Below are 17,184 nucleotides of genomic sequence, written 5' to 3' on the forward strand. Positions count from 1 at the left end.
AGACCAAGGCCAATGACTTCTCCACAAGGTGTGGCTCAGCATGCTGTGATTTCACCACTCTTAGAGATGAAGTCAGCCAGTTACAGCACCTGACAGAATTATCTTATTAGCACAGGGAGCCAGGGAGTCTCTAAGAAGGGTAGAGCACTGATACAGATCATTTAATCCTTGTTTTTATTCAGTACACCTGGCTGCAAAAGGATAAAAGCAACTATGATAAAAGTAAGAATATATTAATCTACCAGATCTATTCTAATCATAGATTAGAATCCAGCTGCTATATTAAAAGGCCAATAATTGCTTTGGAGAATCACCACAGGATATTTCAGTGGCAGGAGTGTCACAGTTAATAAATACTGTGAAGTTTTCCCCATAGATTCTGATGGGATCGTGTTGTGCTTACAAAGGTAAGTTTTGATCTCCAGTTTAAGCTCTGCTGCCTTGTGCCTTTTTTTTTTTTCCCTAGAAACACAGATGTTCCTTGTGTTCTTCCACACCTGTGCTCAGGCTCAAAGCAAAAGCTTATGAACAAGCACTACATGCACTATTCACCCCAGGGCAGGCAAAAATCAAAAAGCTGCCATTTTAACCTTACTGTGCAGGGCTAATAGCTGCTCTCAATTTAGAAATGTTTACTCTGGAGAGGAAAAAACTGAGCAGGAGTACAATGTTAGGCAGGATTTTACAGCACATGGTGTGTAGGCCTGACCTGGAAATGGTACAGACATGAAAACTGATTTTGCATTAGACAGAGTTGCTCTGCAAAATCCAACCAGTTTAAGGATTATCTGCATGAGGAAGGAGGCTCAGCCTCTTTCAAGCATCATACATCAATCAGCTAAAATTCACAGTGGTTAATCTTGGAGAACCTCTTATCTCCAGCACCAGGGCAACTAGAATTGCAGAAAAAAGCTTAATGGAGTTTTTATATATGTGTCCATCTGCCATCATTTTCTAGCAATTCAGCTATGAGGAGAAATACAGGGACATAATTGAAAGTATCTTATTTGTACACTGTTGTTTTTAATAAAAGACTATACAAAAGGTGATAAGAGAAGGAGAGGCCATTCATGTAAGGCCTTAGACATGTAGTTAAATGTTATTTTAAAAGTATAGGAGAAAACAAAGATCTGCCTTTACTGAGCTATGTAATCTGTTTTCCAACACTAGAAAATAAAGATAACCTAGATTTTTGCAGTGCTTATCTCCTTGGATCAAAAGATGCCCTGTGTACACAGGGAAGGACTCATGACTCACTCCTCATGCAGGTTTCAGTTCTGAAGGCCCTTTGTGCCAGTACACCACTTTTTTGAAACAGGGAAAATTCTCAAAAAGTCATAGAATATCCTGAGTTGGAAAGGATCCCCCTAAGGAATCACTGAGTTCAGCTCCTGGCCCTACACAGGACAGTCCTAAAATCACCCCATGTGCCTGAGGACATGTGTGGTATTTTCTGAGACCCCCATCATTAGAAAGAATGATGAATTTGACTTCATGTTCACAAAGGCTAATTCAGTATTTTATGATTTATATTATATTAAAGAATACTAAACTATACTAAAGGATACAGACAGAAGGCTAAAAGATACTAATGAAAACTTGTGACTCTCTTGTCAGAGTCCTACACAGCTTGGCTGTAGTTGGCCAATAAGTAAAAACAATTCACATGCTGGATAAACAATCTCCAGCCACATTCCAAAGCAGCAAAACACAAGAGAAACAAATGAGATAATATTGTTTTCCTTTTTCTCTGAGGCTTCTCAGCTTCCCAGGAGAGAAATCCTGGGCAAAGACATTTTTCAGAAAATATGACAGTCACAAACATGCTCAAGAAAGCCTTATTCACATGTCATGTTTGGGGTTTTGGTTTTTTTTCCTCTAAGGTGGTGAGACAAGGTTGGTATTAGGGCCTGCTGTGTATAGCAGGGTGGTGATACATGTTATTCTTATGTGCACCCTGATATATGGTCTCCTCAAGCCAGGTCTCAAACTCTTGGAGATTTATGTCACACCCAAGATAGCTCAGCTACCTTAGAAGGCATAAAATCAGCAGGATGGCTTCTGTGGTGGTGGTGTTGGAAACAGAAAAGTTTTAATAAAAGCCAAAATAACAAAACCCTTTACAAAGAAAACCTGAGCCAGGTGCAAGAAGTTCTTGCTCCTGGTAAAACACCCCACAAAAGCCATTGGTTCCTTTGTTCTCTTTTTTCCTAGTAAATTGCTTAAGTGGGATTTTTTGGTTCCTGTCTAATTGGCTTTCCTTAAGCTCGAGGTGGAGTCCCCAAGATCCTATGAGGGGCCTTTTTTGCTAATTGAGGAAAGAAATTCTGGGCTTTTTTCCTTTTTTTAAGGAGACAAAGGATAGTTTTGTCACTCAAGTCAACAGGGGGCACTTCCTACAGCACCCATTAATCTGGGTAAGTACCTTAAACAGAGGCTGTTAACCCCCTCTGCCAAGACATTCAACTCGCTAAATAAAGATGGAGAATGTCACCCCCTTCCTCCCGACTCTAAAAGCTGAACCTCGATGCAAGAGACCCAAGGAGAACACAATGCTGTGCACACTCCACATGCAGGGATGGGGTTTTTTGGCTCTGGAAGCAGCCAGGACTCACCCCTAGCAGGTTTCTGGGCACGTAGCCTTCCTTGTCATTGAGCCGTGCCCACCACCACTCGATCTCCTCCTCATCCTCGCGGCGCAGGATTGTCATGCAGTCCCCTTCCTTCATGGACAGCTCGTCATCGTTCTGAGCCTCGTAATCCCACAGCCCATAAATCACTCCTTTGTTCATGATCCCCATCTTCTCCTGCACTCCTGCAACATTGCAAACACAGAGCAGCTCAAGTGAGAAGGAAAGATATAAATAAAAAGGACAATGGGAGGGAAGACTCCTTTATTTTTACTGGAAGACAGTCCAGGAAAAAAAACCAACAAAATTCCTACCTACTTGGCACCATGCTGCCTACTCAGAGCTGGCCCTGGAAGAAGTGGCTTTGTGAAGTTACTTACAGCAGACAAATTCCTTCCTTACACATGCTCAAAAACTACAAGGCAAATGGGGAGAGCAGCACTGACTGATAAAAGGTTATATTTTTGTGTCCACACCTTCTAGACCTAAGTGATAAGCAAGAGTACTTTCTGTACTCTTAGTGCAACAGTAATCTCCTTCTGTCACAGACAGATAGCAACACCTGCTTGGGTTGACCACCGCTGTCATTTTGATGCTTGTGGTGTCATTTGCCACCTGGGTCATTTTATTTCAGAACTTTAAAGCAAGTTGCATCTCAGCCCTGTACCTGAGAGATTTGCCTGCTACTCTGCAGCTGCTTTTGGTTATCTCAGTAGTTCTTAATTTCTAACACTGGGGGTTTTTTTGTTGTTTTAAACACTGCCTTCAGAAACACAATTCTGATAAAGGATTTCTGGACCAAGGTGGTTTGGAGTACACACAAGCACCCTGCAGGGTTATTCAGAATTTCCTCATTTTACAGCTGTAGCCAGAGATGGGACTCTTCTTTCTGTACCCATTTCCTCAGCCTCTAGGCAGAAAACTGGAAAAGGTATCTTAGTTTGTACACCAGTTGACTTTCTCTTAGGTAATTATTTTAAAATACTGAATTCTACTCTGATTTTTTGGTTGGTTTTGGTGTTTTCAGGAGCAGAGAGTATGCTGCACACTATTTCCCTTTTCATCAAGTATCTATTACCACCTACATCTGCTCAAATCAAATTCTTCACTTCTGCACACCAGCTCAGCACATAACTTACTTAAATTACTTCCAGCGCATGATAAGCTCTGCTTAGAGAAACTCTTCCCTTGCTTTGCATGGCCAAAACCATGCTCTGCATCCAGGGAAGATTGAGCACTGAGCATTCAAAGCAGATAAAGAAGATTCACACAATACATGTGGTGTCCTAAAGGGGTGTTTGTGGTCACACCAGGGTAGTGGGGCAAACAGAGCCAGCACAGGCATTCCATTTAACAAAATGAAAATTTCCATACTTCAGCAGCATCAAACCTGTAATTTAATCAATGCTAAAGGATGATTGGTTTTATTTAAATCTACCTGTACCTCTTACTTGATATTGGACATCATTTGCAACAAAAAAGATGAGGTGGAACAATGAATTATACCAGGGTTTATTAGCTTAACAATGAGTTTAGAGGGCCAGGTTTTAGTGCAGTTCTGGAAACAGATACACATTCCCAAACTTCTTTTACAGAAGCAGTTTTAGGCAGGGAATAATTTCTTACAGTAACTACAGGCAAGCAAAACCAGTCTTAGCAATAAGACTAATTTCTGGAACTTTGGTAGCTGAACAACCAATACCATCAAGATATAGTTTCAGTGGTTTCAATCTGGAAAAACTGGTCAAACTTAATAGGCCAAAGCCTTACTTTTTGATGGGTCCTGAAAGGACTGTATCTCATAACACAAGAAGATTCCTAACTCAACACAAAACAGAGTATCAAGTGAAATCATTGGATGGCAGGTCATAAAAAACCCCACAAACAAAAAGAAAGGATTTCTTCATGCTGTATATAATGAGAAAATGGACCTCCTTTCATAGGATCTCATGGGCAATTTATCTGAATCTAAGAATTAGACAAATTCCTGAAGAGCTGTTCAACACAAACATAACATCTCTTAATTAATGTCTGAGTTAATAAAACCAGTTTAAAATATTAGACAGGTTGTTTTTTTTTTTTTTTTTATCTAATCCTACAATCTTCCTTGGGTATTTGGTGTTGATGACCTCCCTCAGAGTCTGGATGCAAAATCAAATGGAATTTTGCTTGGCCTACAAATTTTGATGCCAGTTAAAAAGGCTTCCTCCCTTTACAGAGAAAATTGTATATTTGGCACCAAAGACACAGTTTTCAAGCTTCATGAGGACAGCTGGACAGACTGTTTTGAAATCTCCTGGCTTAGGAGCAGCTTAGAGAAACTCAGCTCTCAGCTGTGCCACAAAAGCAGGAAGGCAGTTTTACAGCTTTTTCTGCTGTGTTACATTGCTGTTACTCTAACCTCTTGCAGAGACATGACACACCAGCTGGTGTGTGCCTAGGGGACATGAGCTACATACAAAACAGAGAAAAGTAATTTAAAACCTCATTACACACAAAACATACAGTAAAGTAATGTAAAACCTCACTGCCTAATACTCATCACACCCTAGGGGGAATTCCTTTTCTCCATTCAAAGATAGTATCTCTGTAGCCTTTCTATTTGAATAAAATCTAAACTTAATATGGGATTTCTTTTTAAATGCAAGTGAAGAAAAAAGGAAGGTAAAGTCAAACTCAATACTTACTAACATCCATCAAGGCAGGAACTTGGCATTATCTTTTCTGCTTCTAAGGTGCACATTAGGAAATACCCATTTCAAGACACCAGCTAACAGCTACAAACTGCCCACTGATATATCCATATCACTTCTGTTTTCATGTAAAGAAGTTCTTATGTGGCAAGATTCACCTAAGTGGTGCATCTGTCAGTGCACATGCTTCAGACAAAGCTTTTTATATAAAGAAACCTCCTGTTACTCAGCTCTCCTCCACAGGGTATTACAAAATTAATCTCACTGGAACTGAGGAAGCTGCTGAAGCTGGTGAAAACCCCTCTCTTTCCAAGAGGCACAGGCACCTAAGCTGAGTGTGCAACTCACCCCTCCTCATGCACAAAGAGGTGTCAGAACCCAGGACACCGCTCTGGCTGCCCTGGAGGACTCCAGACCCTGTCAGGGGGCTCAGAGACCTTGGCACAGAGTCAAAGACCTCTGTGCCTTCAATTTTTAGATGGAAAAAATTACCAACTTTCATTCAGTGAAGATTTACAAGCCACAAGGGTTTGAGTAGAATGATAGTGAAGTTATCACAGGGTGAAAAAGTAGAATTTTGGGCATTTAGAATGGGGGTTCAAGAGGCAAGACGGAGGAATCTGGGTGTGTCCTGTCCTTCTTCTTCTTGCCCTCCATCTTCTGCTGTGATGGTGACACTTTCGGATTGTTTTAGGGCAGCGACAGACTGTCTAACATAGGTGATAGGTATTGGAAAATTATTGTAAATAAAGTACACATAGTTTTTAGTATAAAAAGATAACACCAGCCTGAAGGTGGTCAGTGTGCCTCAACCCAACCTGCTGGACAGACCTCAGTGGGTCAGAGAAAGAATGTAATAGTTAAGAGAAAAAAAACAACCTCGAGAAGTTGAGGAATCTCAATTTCTTCCTCGATCACGGGGCTGGCAAAAAAGACTTTTTAATCCCTCAGGAGCCATTCCAGCAACACAAAACCCGAGAGCAGGGAGCCCCTGGGGTGCTGCAGGGCTCGGGCTGGCACTCACCATAGAGGAACTGGGAGCACTGTGTGTAGCCCTCCTCCATCTCCTCGCACTTGTCCGCGGCCGTCTGCATGTCGCTGTAGGTCATGGCAAACACGGCTGCCCCCGACTCCACCAGGAACTTGCACACCTGCACGTTATTGCAGGAGGCTGCACAGTGCAGAGGGGTCCTGCAAGCACAGAAAGATGGCACCTCACTCCCACTGCTCACAGAGTGCTCAGAGAGCCCTGGGAGCAAACAGCACCCAAGCCTGCAGGACCTGGGCAATCAGGCCAGCACAGCACCTAACTCAGCACATCAAAAGCAATCACTTTGCACAGGGAACAGGAGCTACTGAGAGCTGCTTGAGCCCTAAAGCTAAGTTTCCATACAGATCTCCAGTTATTCTACCTTTCTGTAATCCATTAACATTTTAGGAACATTCATTAAGGCACTAAAAATTCAACAATTAATCAATATTGAAAATCCACTCAGAAATCTTCCTGACATCATGCCTCTTACAATCTAGATAATTACTTTGAGATTTGACTTTGTGACAAGTGCATGTAATTGTGATAACCCCTCAGGTTGAGGGAGCACAAGCATCTTTACTCAGTTTCAGGCCTCAAGCACTTCTGTTATAGGCAGAAATAACAGTAAAATCACTACCCCCTGCACGGGCCTTCCATAAATAATCTCCCTAGTTATTTGTAAAAAAGATTTGTAACACATTATCAGCTGCAAGGCTGTTTGAAGGTTATGGCTTTCCACTTTATTTTAGTTTCAAGATGGCTGATTATTGGACAAAGAACTGGGGAGATTTTGCAGGGCTAGATACTGCCCAGAGCATGAGTAAGTTATAGGATATCTCACAGAGGATATTGGGAATTTCAGCATAAGGCTCATTATAAGCTACCTCCAGTACCTCAAAGAAACAGAGCAATTTCCTGACAACTGTGTCCACACCCCTACAATGGCTTTTTCATACAGGAATATTGCTTCAATTTCCCAATTTTCCCATCTGCACAGTCCCATATGATACCCCACAAAGAACTGCTGTTGCTCTGCTTTGGAAAGAAACTCATTGCCAGCTCCACAGGAGAAAAGCAAGGGACATTGTGAGGGACCTGCAGCAGCTCCCAAGTCCTGACTCTAGTGGAGAACATCCATAAGGAGGCACTTAATGAAAGCCTCACCATCCATCACTGTCTGCAGCATTCACGTTCACCCCAAACTGCACCAGGAACTTCACGATTTCCGTGTGCCCGGCACACACAGCGTTGTGCAGAGCAGTAATTCCTTCATCATTGGGCATGCTAGGATCTTCCACCTGGCCAGCCAGAAAGGAACAATCACATTCAGGTGAAACTCTCTGGAATAAACATCTCTTCTCATACAAAAATCACTTGTTCTGAAATATGAATTTGTGATGTATTTATAGGAAGGACACGAGCACAAAGACTACGTTCACTACCAACTTTGCACCAAGATTCATATTTAAGCTTGCAGTCTTCCCTTTAACGGTATGGTTCAGAGCAACAGGATCTTGATAGCTTACTAAAAGCATTTTCAATAGATTTCTGAACTATGTTTATTTAACTGTGAGCAAAGTTCACAGGGATTTTGCCTACCAAATTATCTGATAACATGGCAGACGAGGAATGAAACACTACATAAAAAATGAGGAAAAGGTGCCCCGTAAATTTATAGTCTTGATGCTAAAAATCCACTGTGGATTTAACACACTTAAAATCAGCCACCAAGTATGATCACTAAGTATGATTAGGTTAGAATATAACCTAATGTGAGCAGAGCTACGCCCAAATAAGGTCATATGGGTGGGGGCTATGCCCAAAATTTATCATATGGGCATGGCCAAATTCCAAATATGGTCATGTGGGTGGGGCAGAATTCCAAATATGGTCATGTGGGAGGGGCTATGCCCAAATAAGGAAATGTGGGCGTGACCAAATTACAAATATGGTCATGTAGGCATGGATAAATTTCAAATATGGTTGTGTGGGTGGGGCTATGCCCAAATATGGTCATGTGGGCGTGGCTGAATTCCAAATATGGTCCTGCAGGGGGCTATGCCCAAATAAGGAAATGGGGGCATGGCCAAACTCCAAATATGGTTATGTGGGCATGGCCAAATTCCAAATATGGTCATGGGGGCGTGGCCAAATTGCAAATATGGTCATGGGGGCATGGCCAAATTCCAAATATCAGGGCATGCCCAAATATGGTCATGGTCAACTTCCAAATATGGTCATGTGGGCATGGCCAAATTCCAAACATAGTCATGCGGGCATGGTCCAGAAAAACTATTACTTCCCAGTTTCAACCAGGATTGAAATTCCTTGTCTTACAAATTAGCATTTGTACCTCATAAATTATTCTCTGCACAAGGTCAAACTCCCCCTCCAAAGATGAATCCAGAAGCAATGCCAAGGGATTGAATTTCACTCTCATTCCATGGCCAATCCTTTCGGAGCCAGTCTTACGCAAGTTCGTCCTCTTCCCCTGTGAAAAGGTGACACAAGTTACAAACACTTTTTTCCTGGAAAGATTCCCAAAAGTGCTTATTTGGGAATGACAGCAGAAACTGTCAACTAGAAAAGTGTTTAATAGGAAATTTATAGTATTATTTGCCAGTCCCCAAACACATTGTGAAAATATTAGGTTAAGCATGTTATGAAAGATCTCTGTCTTTACCTTTGGACACGGTCATTATTCAACTCTCATACAGAAGTTATCTTGATCAAACATCAACAAAGTAGCAAAACTACCAAAGACCAGGAAAAGATGCTTTTTTGCTTGTTTTTCGGACAATTTCACCATTAACTCTCATAGCTGTTAGACAAACCAAGCAGCACACTCCACAAAGTACACTAATGTAAGTGCTGATCTAAAGTTCCCAACATTTTTGCAAGTATACCAGAGGTTAACAGGAGCAAACAATGATGGAAAATGGTTTGAGGAGAATACAGAACCAAGTGCAGAATTGCTGTAGATGCTGCCATTGATTCCCAAGTATTTCTATAGCTGAGTTTGTACCCGCTGCTTTAGGGAACATGCTTGCATTAGCTCAGCACTCAGCCCAGCTGCCTGGGCAGCAGCAATAAGACCATTCACGAGGCTATGTAAATTTCTGACAGATGTCCAGGCAAAGATGAATAGAACTGACTCATACTCTGCAAGAGCAGGCATGTGGAGATAAGATATTTAAGTAGAGATTCCCATGAAAATGCTCTTCTGTTTGTAAATTTGTATGTAATATCAAAAGTAGAGGCTTTTCCAAGAGTGAGCCTGGCAGAACAACCCACAGATTTAAATATGAAATCAAGAAGTTGGGCTGGTTTCTTCTCAGCATTGCAGAATTACTACAAAACCAAGCAGAAGTGAGTTCTCACAATTCAGGAAATCCTACCACTCAAGCTTCCTTGTAAAAGGGAGCAAGAACAAAACCTTTAAAGCATGAAGACATGAAATGTCTACTCCATGCACAAATTACAAGGTTAAAAAGCATATTTAAATGTTTTAACTCCTCTGCCCTGAAGTGACAGAGGAAAAAAACACTTTCATGTATCAGGTTATGAAAACTGTTATCAAAACTCTACTCTTCATAGGTTTTTAAAGAAAGTCTTTGAGAAACCAAAAACATTAAGCATTTTTGTTCTGCAACAGTGAGATAACATCGTACCTCAAACAGATACAAACTTGCAAAATAAAATAGTAAAAATGCCTCCTCCCAGCTCCAAGAGACTCCATTTTGATGCAACTTGAGACTAGACTGATGGTAAATCAGATTACAAAGCAGTTCAGAAAACATTCAGTAAAAGAAGTACAAACAGCTGATATCTACAAATGAGTTTTTTAGATAAAAACTAAAGAAGTCTGTTCCTACATATTTTTCAAGAAAGGCACTGTCAGATAAACAAATGCAATCCAAGATTAAGAAAATCAGTGCCCAGCTCATACTAGTAATAGTGGGAAATGCTTGTGAAATCTGTATCTAAAGGGGAAAAAAAATCAGCTTTTTCTTAAAAAGGAAGTAAAATCTGGGTGTAGCCAGACTTCTAGAAGGAAGGATTCTTTACAGATCTGTAGAGTTTTACTATTTGTGTATTTCATTTGAAACTTTTCATTATGTCATTAATTCTCAGGACAAGAGAGACTTTTCATTACTGTCTGGAGACAAGAGCATCACACAACTAGAACAGATACAAACAGAGAGACTTCTAGACTGTGTGACTGTTCTCCCACATCTGCCTGAGCTCTACAACAAAATGCACACGGTTTATGGCAGCACTTGAGATGATTTATTGACAGGGCACCCCCGTTGTAAGCTAATACTTACAGGAGGCAAGGAAAACTGTCCAGTAACTTCGGGAGGCCTCATATTGAATGAGTCCTCTCCCAAACTCTCTGGTTCCCCTGATGGATAGGGAGGTGGTGGGTATGGAGGATACTCTTCCATGTACACCTCCAGTGGCAGAGGAGCTTCTAGGTTTGGCTCTTCTGGCTTGGGCTGCGTGAGTTCATCGCTGTCTGACACAGCTTCAGGGACAGGGTCCAAAGGCACAGGGGGAAGAGCAGCTTCACTCTGCTCTGCTGCTGTGCTTTCTGGCTCCTCAGCTATAGCTGCTTCTGGCACGGAAGCAGCCGTTTCTTTTTCTGTCTCCGTGCTTAGATAAGGATTTGGGATCTCCACTGGGCTTTCAGGACTGGCAGCCGATGCCGTCTGCTTGGAGGGATGCGAGGGAGCTGAGATAGTCTCCATTGCAGCCAGAGTGGTCCTCTGATAGAGCAGCTTCTGGATGTTGGGGCCATTGGGCCCCTCAGGCTCAGTGATGGAGCTGCGCTTCTTCAGCGGCCGGGGCGCGTTGGAGAGCTTCTTGCGCAGCGCCTCCAGGTCAGCGTCGCTCTGGTTGCGGTAGGGGTTGGACAGGAAGGGCAGCAGCTTGGTGGGGCTCAGGGGACGGGGGATCCTCTCCGGTTCATGGTTCTCATGAGCAGAGGCTGCTGTTTCCATCTCGGGCTCTGGGCTGCCTGGCTTGCCCTGGAGGTTGGAGTAGATGTTGTCTGTCTGTGGTGGCTGGTTCTGCACGCCAGCTCCTGCCATCACGGGCTTGCCGTACACTGTGGAGCAGGTCAGGGGAAACAAGGTTGGGGATTTGAAACAACAGCAAATACTCGAGAGAGCAATACTCAATACTCAACAAATGTTCAAGAGTACAACAACAAAGAAAGGTGAATCAGGTTGTGTATTCTTTATGTAGAGCAAAGAAGCAGAATACAAAAAACTGAACAGAACCGATCTGATAAGCAGATCTACCATTAGTTGTCTTGCAAACCCAAGACATACATTCTGCACTTCTTGTTAACACTCTTACATAGCAAGGAAGATCCATCCAAGATTCTTACACTGCCCTCACCCACTTAACTCCCCTGAAGAACAGCTTCATACTCAGAAACCAGGTGGAAAGAACATCTATCTGAGGTTTATCAGACAGAAGAGAGGGAGAGAGCCACATGCTTACCACTCGGGAAGTGTGCTCCTCTGGTCTGTGCCCTCGTCAAAGCACTCTGCACTGCCTGCTGGAAGTTCTTCCCAGGGGTCTGCTGTTGGGTGTACATGCTATAAATGGAACTGGTAGCCACAGTCTGAGGCTTTCGAAATGGTGGCAGCGAAGTCTCTTTGGATGGCTGGGGAGTAAAAGGTCTCACAGCTGCTGCTGGAGGACTCTCCTGTTTGGAGGAAGGAAGAATTTGATCCTGGCTAGAGGAAGAACCTGCAGGAGGTACTGAAATTCTTTGCTGTATCTGCTGAGAAGGATGAGAAGGCTGCTGTGCCAATGGTTTTTGCTTGTTCCCCACAGCTGCAATAGCCAAAGGCAGCTTCTGCAGGTTTCCATCCAATTTTGTATCAGCGGGTTGAAGGTGACTGGCTTGACCAAAGTAAGGCAAGTTTATCTGTTTTGGTTTAGTGGGGACAGGTGGTGGCACCTTGGTTACATTTTTATTGGTTGTCTGAAAGACAAAAACAATCAAGATAAAACAGTAAAACATGATTTAGGAGTTCTGCTATGAAGGACCAAAGAGCCTCAAAGTATACACAGTATCTAATGTCTACTACTGCTGTAATAAGTTTTACAACATCACTGACACTAGGAAGAAACTGCTTTAAACTTTTTATCGTCACTGATGTTTTTAAATACTTTGAACTTATTCTCTTTAATTCTTCTGTAACAGCTATGTCTAAAACAGGAGCAATGACAGGGCACAGTAATTTCTCTAGAGATATCAGACACTCAGCTGGCAAGAGGCTGCTCTCCAACAAAGCACCTGTCATCCCCAGTAGTAGGCTAGTGTACCTCTACCTGATCAAACCCTGTCCTCATGCCAAAACTGAGGTGGTAAGTTTTACTGCTGTCAAACATCTGAAGGACACTGTTGCATTAAAGAGTGAAAAAAGTACCTAGATGATTTTGAAAAAAAAAAAAAAACAAACAAACATGCAAATGCTTCCTTGTATCTTTGGGGAAAAAATACACACTTGTACAAGTAATTAAGAGAGATTCCCATCACAGTGACTGCAGAGAATCATTTGGAGCTATCAAAAAGCCTAAGGGTTTTTTTTTCTTAGAAGCAGTCTTTTAAAAGCTGACCTCACTACTTCTAATGTAGCTGGCAGAAAGCTCTGAGAAGAGCTGTGGGTAAGGCCTGGCAGATGGGAAGCAGCAGCCAGGGCTCCCTGCATACCTGTGCCTCCCTCAGGAGATCCTCACTGCTCTGGTTCTTCCTCAGCGTGCCCAGCCCAGCAGACTGCTCCACAGAGTCAAACATGGAGAACGGACGCACCTTCTTCTCTCTGTCTCGTAACAGAGCTTCTCCTTCAGCTGCTGCTGAAGAGAGAGGAGACAACTTTCACAAGGGATGGCACAATTGTAGGGTGAAGGTCCTGCTGTGTGGCTGCATTTCTCTTCACAGAGAAAAAAAACAAGGCACAACTTCCCAAAGATATTTCTGGGATTCACATTCTCTGAACCTCAGAGAGAAAGAAAAAACCAATTCTTATCTCATTTACTCCTCCTGTGTTTTGGAACAAGTGGAATGTATTGAGGAAGGTTATTTACCTGAAGGAATTTGCTTGATTGGATTCTGGTGTGAGTGTTTTGATTCACTGACCAATTGAATCCAGGTGTGTGTGTTGGGGCAGTTGGCTGACAGTCATAAGATTCTGTGTAGTTGAGTGTTTGGCAGATTCAGTGTAATACAGTGTAATATAATAAAGAATAATATAATAAAGTAATTAATTGGTCTTCTGATAAGATGGAGTCCTCCTCATCATCAGGGTTGTCCTGCTTTCCTATACTGCTGTGTGCAATATTTACCAGAGTGCATGCAGGGGATGCTTTTTGCATCCTATCTCTGCACTAAGGGCTGCTGGGCCTGTCAAATGCTGTATTATGCAAATTCAACAGGGGCATGTAAGAAGGAACTAGGATCTTCTTCACCACCTGATGCAAGTTGTGAGTTTGGTTTCTTTTTTCTTAAAACCCTGCAACACCATAGCAAAGTGTGGGATTCACACTCTCTGAACCTGAGAGAAGCAGTGAAAAGAACGATCAAAACAATTCTTCTCTCATTCACTGCTCCTGTGCTGTGCCAAAGTAGAATGCAATATGGAGACTGTTTACCCAGAGTGATGGTGTTTTGTTTCCTTGGCCTGTCAGGGCCAAGTGTGTGTGCAGACTGTCAGCCAGCAGACAGTCATGAGATTCTGGGTAGTTGAGTTGAGTTGGGAGCTTGTGCAGATTCAGTTTAGATGTAATGTAATATAATATAGAATAATATAGTATAATTAAGTAATTAATTAGCCTTCTGATATCCATGGAGTCGTCGTCCTCATCATTTCTCCCTGCCACAGGGGTCACCTTTTGATTCCAATAGCAAAGCAACGGCAACGTTCTTTGATATTTCTTTTGTGCTTTCAAATGAATTCTCAACTATTTACTGAAGCATTCAGAAGAGAGGTATCATCAACTAGATTCTCCAAATTTTAAGATTAGCCAAGCACACAAGAACATACCTTGTCCTTCATTTGTCACAATTCCTTTTCCTGAAGTCAAGGTTGATCCTTGATTAATATGATTGTCTATACTTGAACTACTCCAGTCAGGAGCAGATGGGGAAGGTTTTGTATTGGGGACCACAGAACCTAGGAGAGATTAAGTGGAACAGATTAAGCTAGAATATTAGTTTTTACTGACTTATTACAATATTTTATTGACTGATTACAATATTACAATAGGTTTTTTTTCTGTAAGAGTCAAGTCTAGCCAATGTAAAAGTATCACATAGAGGTTAACAGCTATAAAACCTCTCATTAGAGACTTTCATTTGTTTCAAAAAGAGAATGCAAATGAAGTTCAAGAACAACTACCAAAAGCAGCACCAAAACTCTTTGTTATAGCACACATCTGCATTTAAAGCACTCAAAAAAGAAACTTCTCTAGATTGGCTTATTTCCAGTTAGTAGGAAATTTTCCTTGAGTATCTGTGCTAAAAGTGATACAATGTTACGTATAAAAAAGATATATTGTGCAAAGAAAAACATGATGCTTTAAAGCACTGACAGACTCTGGCAGGGATAGCCAAAACAGGAGAAAATTCATCTCAGTGTTTATATGCATATAGGGTCTGCATTAAAGATCTATGATCACTGAAGTAGAGATCTGCAAAAACCACTAAGAAAATGCTTGCAGTCTCCATATTTCACCAAATTCTCTCTATTAAATTCTAAATAACCTAAGTAATGTTAAATTTAAACAGTAATAATAAGCAGCAGCAGAAAATTTCATTCTGACAAAGTACTAAAAACTCTCTTTAGGAAAGCACTCCTTTTGTCCAAATGCTACAAAATAAGGTGATATTTTAGTTCAAATAGCTAACCACCATGCATTCCTCTAGCAAAAATTCAAATTTTGTGCAGTCTAGAGCTTAAATTCCACTCCAGTAGTTTTAGCATGAGCAAACCAAATAAAAAGAAACAATCCTTCATTCTCCAATACAGCAAGAGACACTTGGAGCTGCTTTTGTGCAACGTTCACTGCAGTATCTGCCAGAACTGGAGATGGAGGAAGGGAGATAGAAAATAAACAGAACTACTCAGCAAGCTCAGTCTGCATTTCTTGCTTCAGTGTTTCACTTCTCTCCCAGCTGAAAAGGGAATCTTCTCTCAGGACAGCACAGAAGAGATATTTACAACTCTCTAAAAGTTTCTTTAGGCTTCTCTTGCTGAACTGAACTGTCTCTCAGAGGAGAAAGCCACAGAGAGAAGCCAACAAATCTCCATTAACTCTCCAAGGAGGAAAGGCCAAACCTCACTCTCCAGCAGGTCAGTAACTTCACTGCTGTTTCTGTGCTACAAGCAATCACCTCCTTTGTGAAATCTGTCATTTACAGGTGTCATTTCCAAAATGCACAATCAGAAAACTTGGCACTGCCAGTTTTTAAATCCAGGCACCAGGTATGTACTAGAATTGCCTCTAGAAACTCAAACACGCTGTTTGATAGCTCTTAGGAGAACTTGAAAATAAATAATTATAGAAAATAATAGAAATTATAGAAAAGTCCTCCTCTAGTCCATGCCGCGTAACAACTCAAAGTGCTCACTGATAGATTTACTTCATTTTTAACTTTGATGTGCTTCTAAAATATATTCACTGGTGCAGAAAAAATGGCAAGTAGCAATACTGGCATCTCAAATAACACTCTGCTTTTAAAAAGACAAAGCATCAAAACAGAGCTGTGAGGTAAGGAAACAAAACATATCTGGACAAAAAAATATTAATTGTAAGCTATTACCTGCAGGAGCTTTAGCTTGTGAACTGTTCCCAGCTCTCATATTGGGCAGTGTTTGTGTTTTCAGTGGCCCATCAGGTACCTGCAGAGCTTGTGTCCCATCTGAAAATGCTGGCTTCACCAAGAGCTCAGGTCTGGAAGCAATTCGTGGCATAGTAGAGGACTGGATATAAGGACCTACTGCTGCCACTCGGCTTGGAGCAGAAGCCACTGGCTGTGGTAAATTCCCATCTGAAGAAACCTTGGGGGGAGAAAAAAAGAAAATACAAAGAATTTTATTCTGCAGTATCCATTCACAGAGTTTCAAAAATAAGTAGAAAAGAATAGAACAAGTAGCAAATGATACTCCAGTATCAAAAGTGCTTTTTTGAAACAGCTCTCAGAGTTATAAAGCTGAGGTAGTAATGGCAAAAAAAAAAATCTAAAATAAAATTCCACGACAACATAAGACGCCTTGTCTGTAAAGAGTAACTAGGTTAACACTAATGCACCACAAAAAGGACTTTAATAATACAAGACTTCCACTACATATGGATAAAGACAACAAGTCTAGCATCTCCACAGCCTTCCCCCCGAGCAAGTCTTTACTTCAGGCTGTAGAGACAAGACACAGAATTAATGTTTTAGTTATGAAATAGCCCCCACTTACTGGTACATTCTCTTTCTGTTGCAGAGCTGCCTTTTTCTTCCAGAGCCGCTCGCGCAGCTCATTAACACGCTTGTCCATGACTGCCACCTCCAAGTTGCGCTTGTTCAAACACTCCCTCTGTTGCTGCAGCTTGGCATTCTGCTCCTGGTTCAGTTTGTTCCTCAACTGAATAAATTCACAAAGCAGTGGGGGAGGAGGGGAAAACAACCAAAATAAAAACAAATTCACTTTCAGGATTGAGGACAGGAAACGGTTGGAAAGAGAAAAGCCTTCTAAAAAGTCAAGTCATGTTTTCCCTCCAGAGAAAACTTTGGTTAGACTCCAAATCTTAGACAAAGGAA

General features: G+C 41.7%; 1 protein-coding gene across 3 annotated transcripts in view; it reads right to left on the reverse strand.

Moving 5' to 3' along the window:
* Positions 1 to 17,184, reverse strand: part of TP53BP2 (tumor protein p53 binding protein 2) — a 55,959-nt gene that overhangs the window by 2,066 nt on the left and 36,709 nt on the right. For 2 of the 3 annotated variants that reach the window (XM_063152552.1, XM_063152555.1), the window contains exons 8-17: positions 16,844 to 17,008; positions 16,198 to 16,435; positions 14,420 to 14,548; positions 13,090 to 13,232; positions 11,868 to 12,357; positions 10,685 to 11,466; positions 8,710 to 8,847; positions 7,521 to 7,654; positions 6,348 to 6,514; positions 2,616 to 2,815 (exon numbers count right to left, since the gene is read on the reverse strand). In XM_063152552.1, coding sequence (XP_063008622.1) covers positions 2,616 to 2,815; positions 6,348 to 6,514; positions 7,521 to 7,654; positions 8,710 to 8,847; positions 10,685 to 11,466; positions 11,868 to 12,357; positions 13,090 to 13,232; positions 14,420 to 14,548; positions 16,198 to 16,435; positions 16,844 to 17,008 — 2,586 coding nt within the window. The remainder of the gene's footprint in view (positions 1 to 2,615; positions 2,816 to 6,347; positions 6,515 to 7,520; positions 7,655 to 8,709; positions 8,848 to 10,684; positions 11,467 to 11,867; positions 12,358 to 13,089; positions 13,233 to 14,419; positions 14,549 to 16,197; positions 16,436 to 16,843; positions 17,009 to 17,184) is intronic. The other variant, XM_063152553.1, reaches the window with a different exon arrangement.

The sequence above is a fragment of the Melospiza melodia genome, chromosome 3, assembly GCF_035770615.1.
Source record: "Melospiza melodia melodia isolate bMelMel2 chromosome 3, bMelMel2.pri, whole genome shotgun sequence".
Lineage (NCBI taxonomy): Eukaryota > Metazoa > Chordata > Aves > Passeriformes > Passerellidae > Melospiza > Melospiza melodia.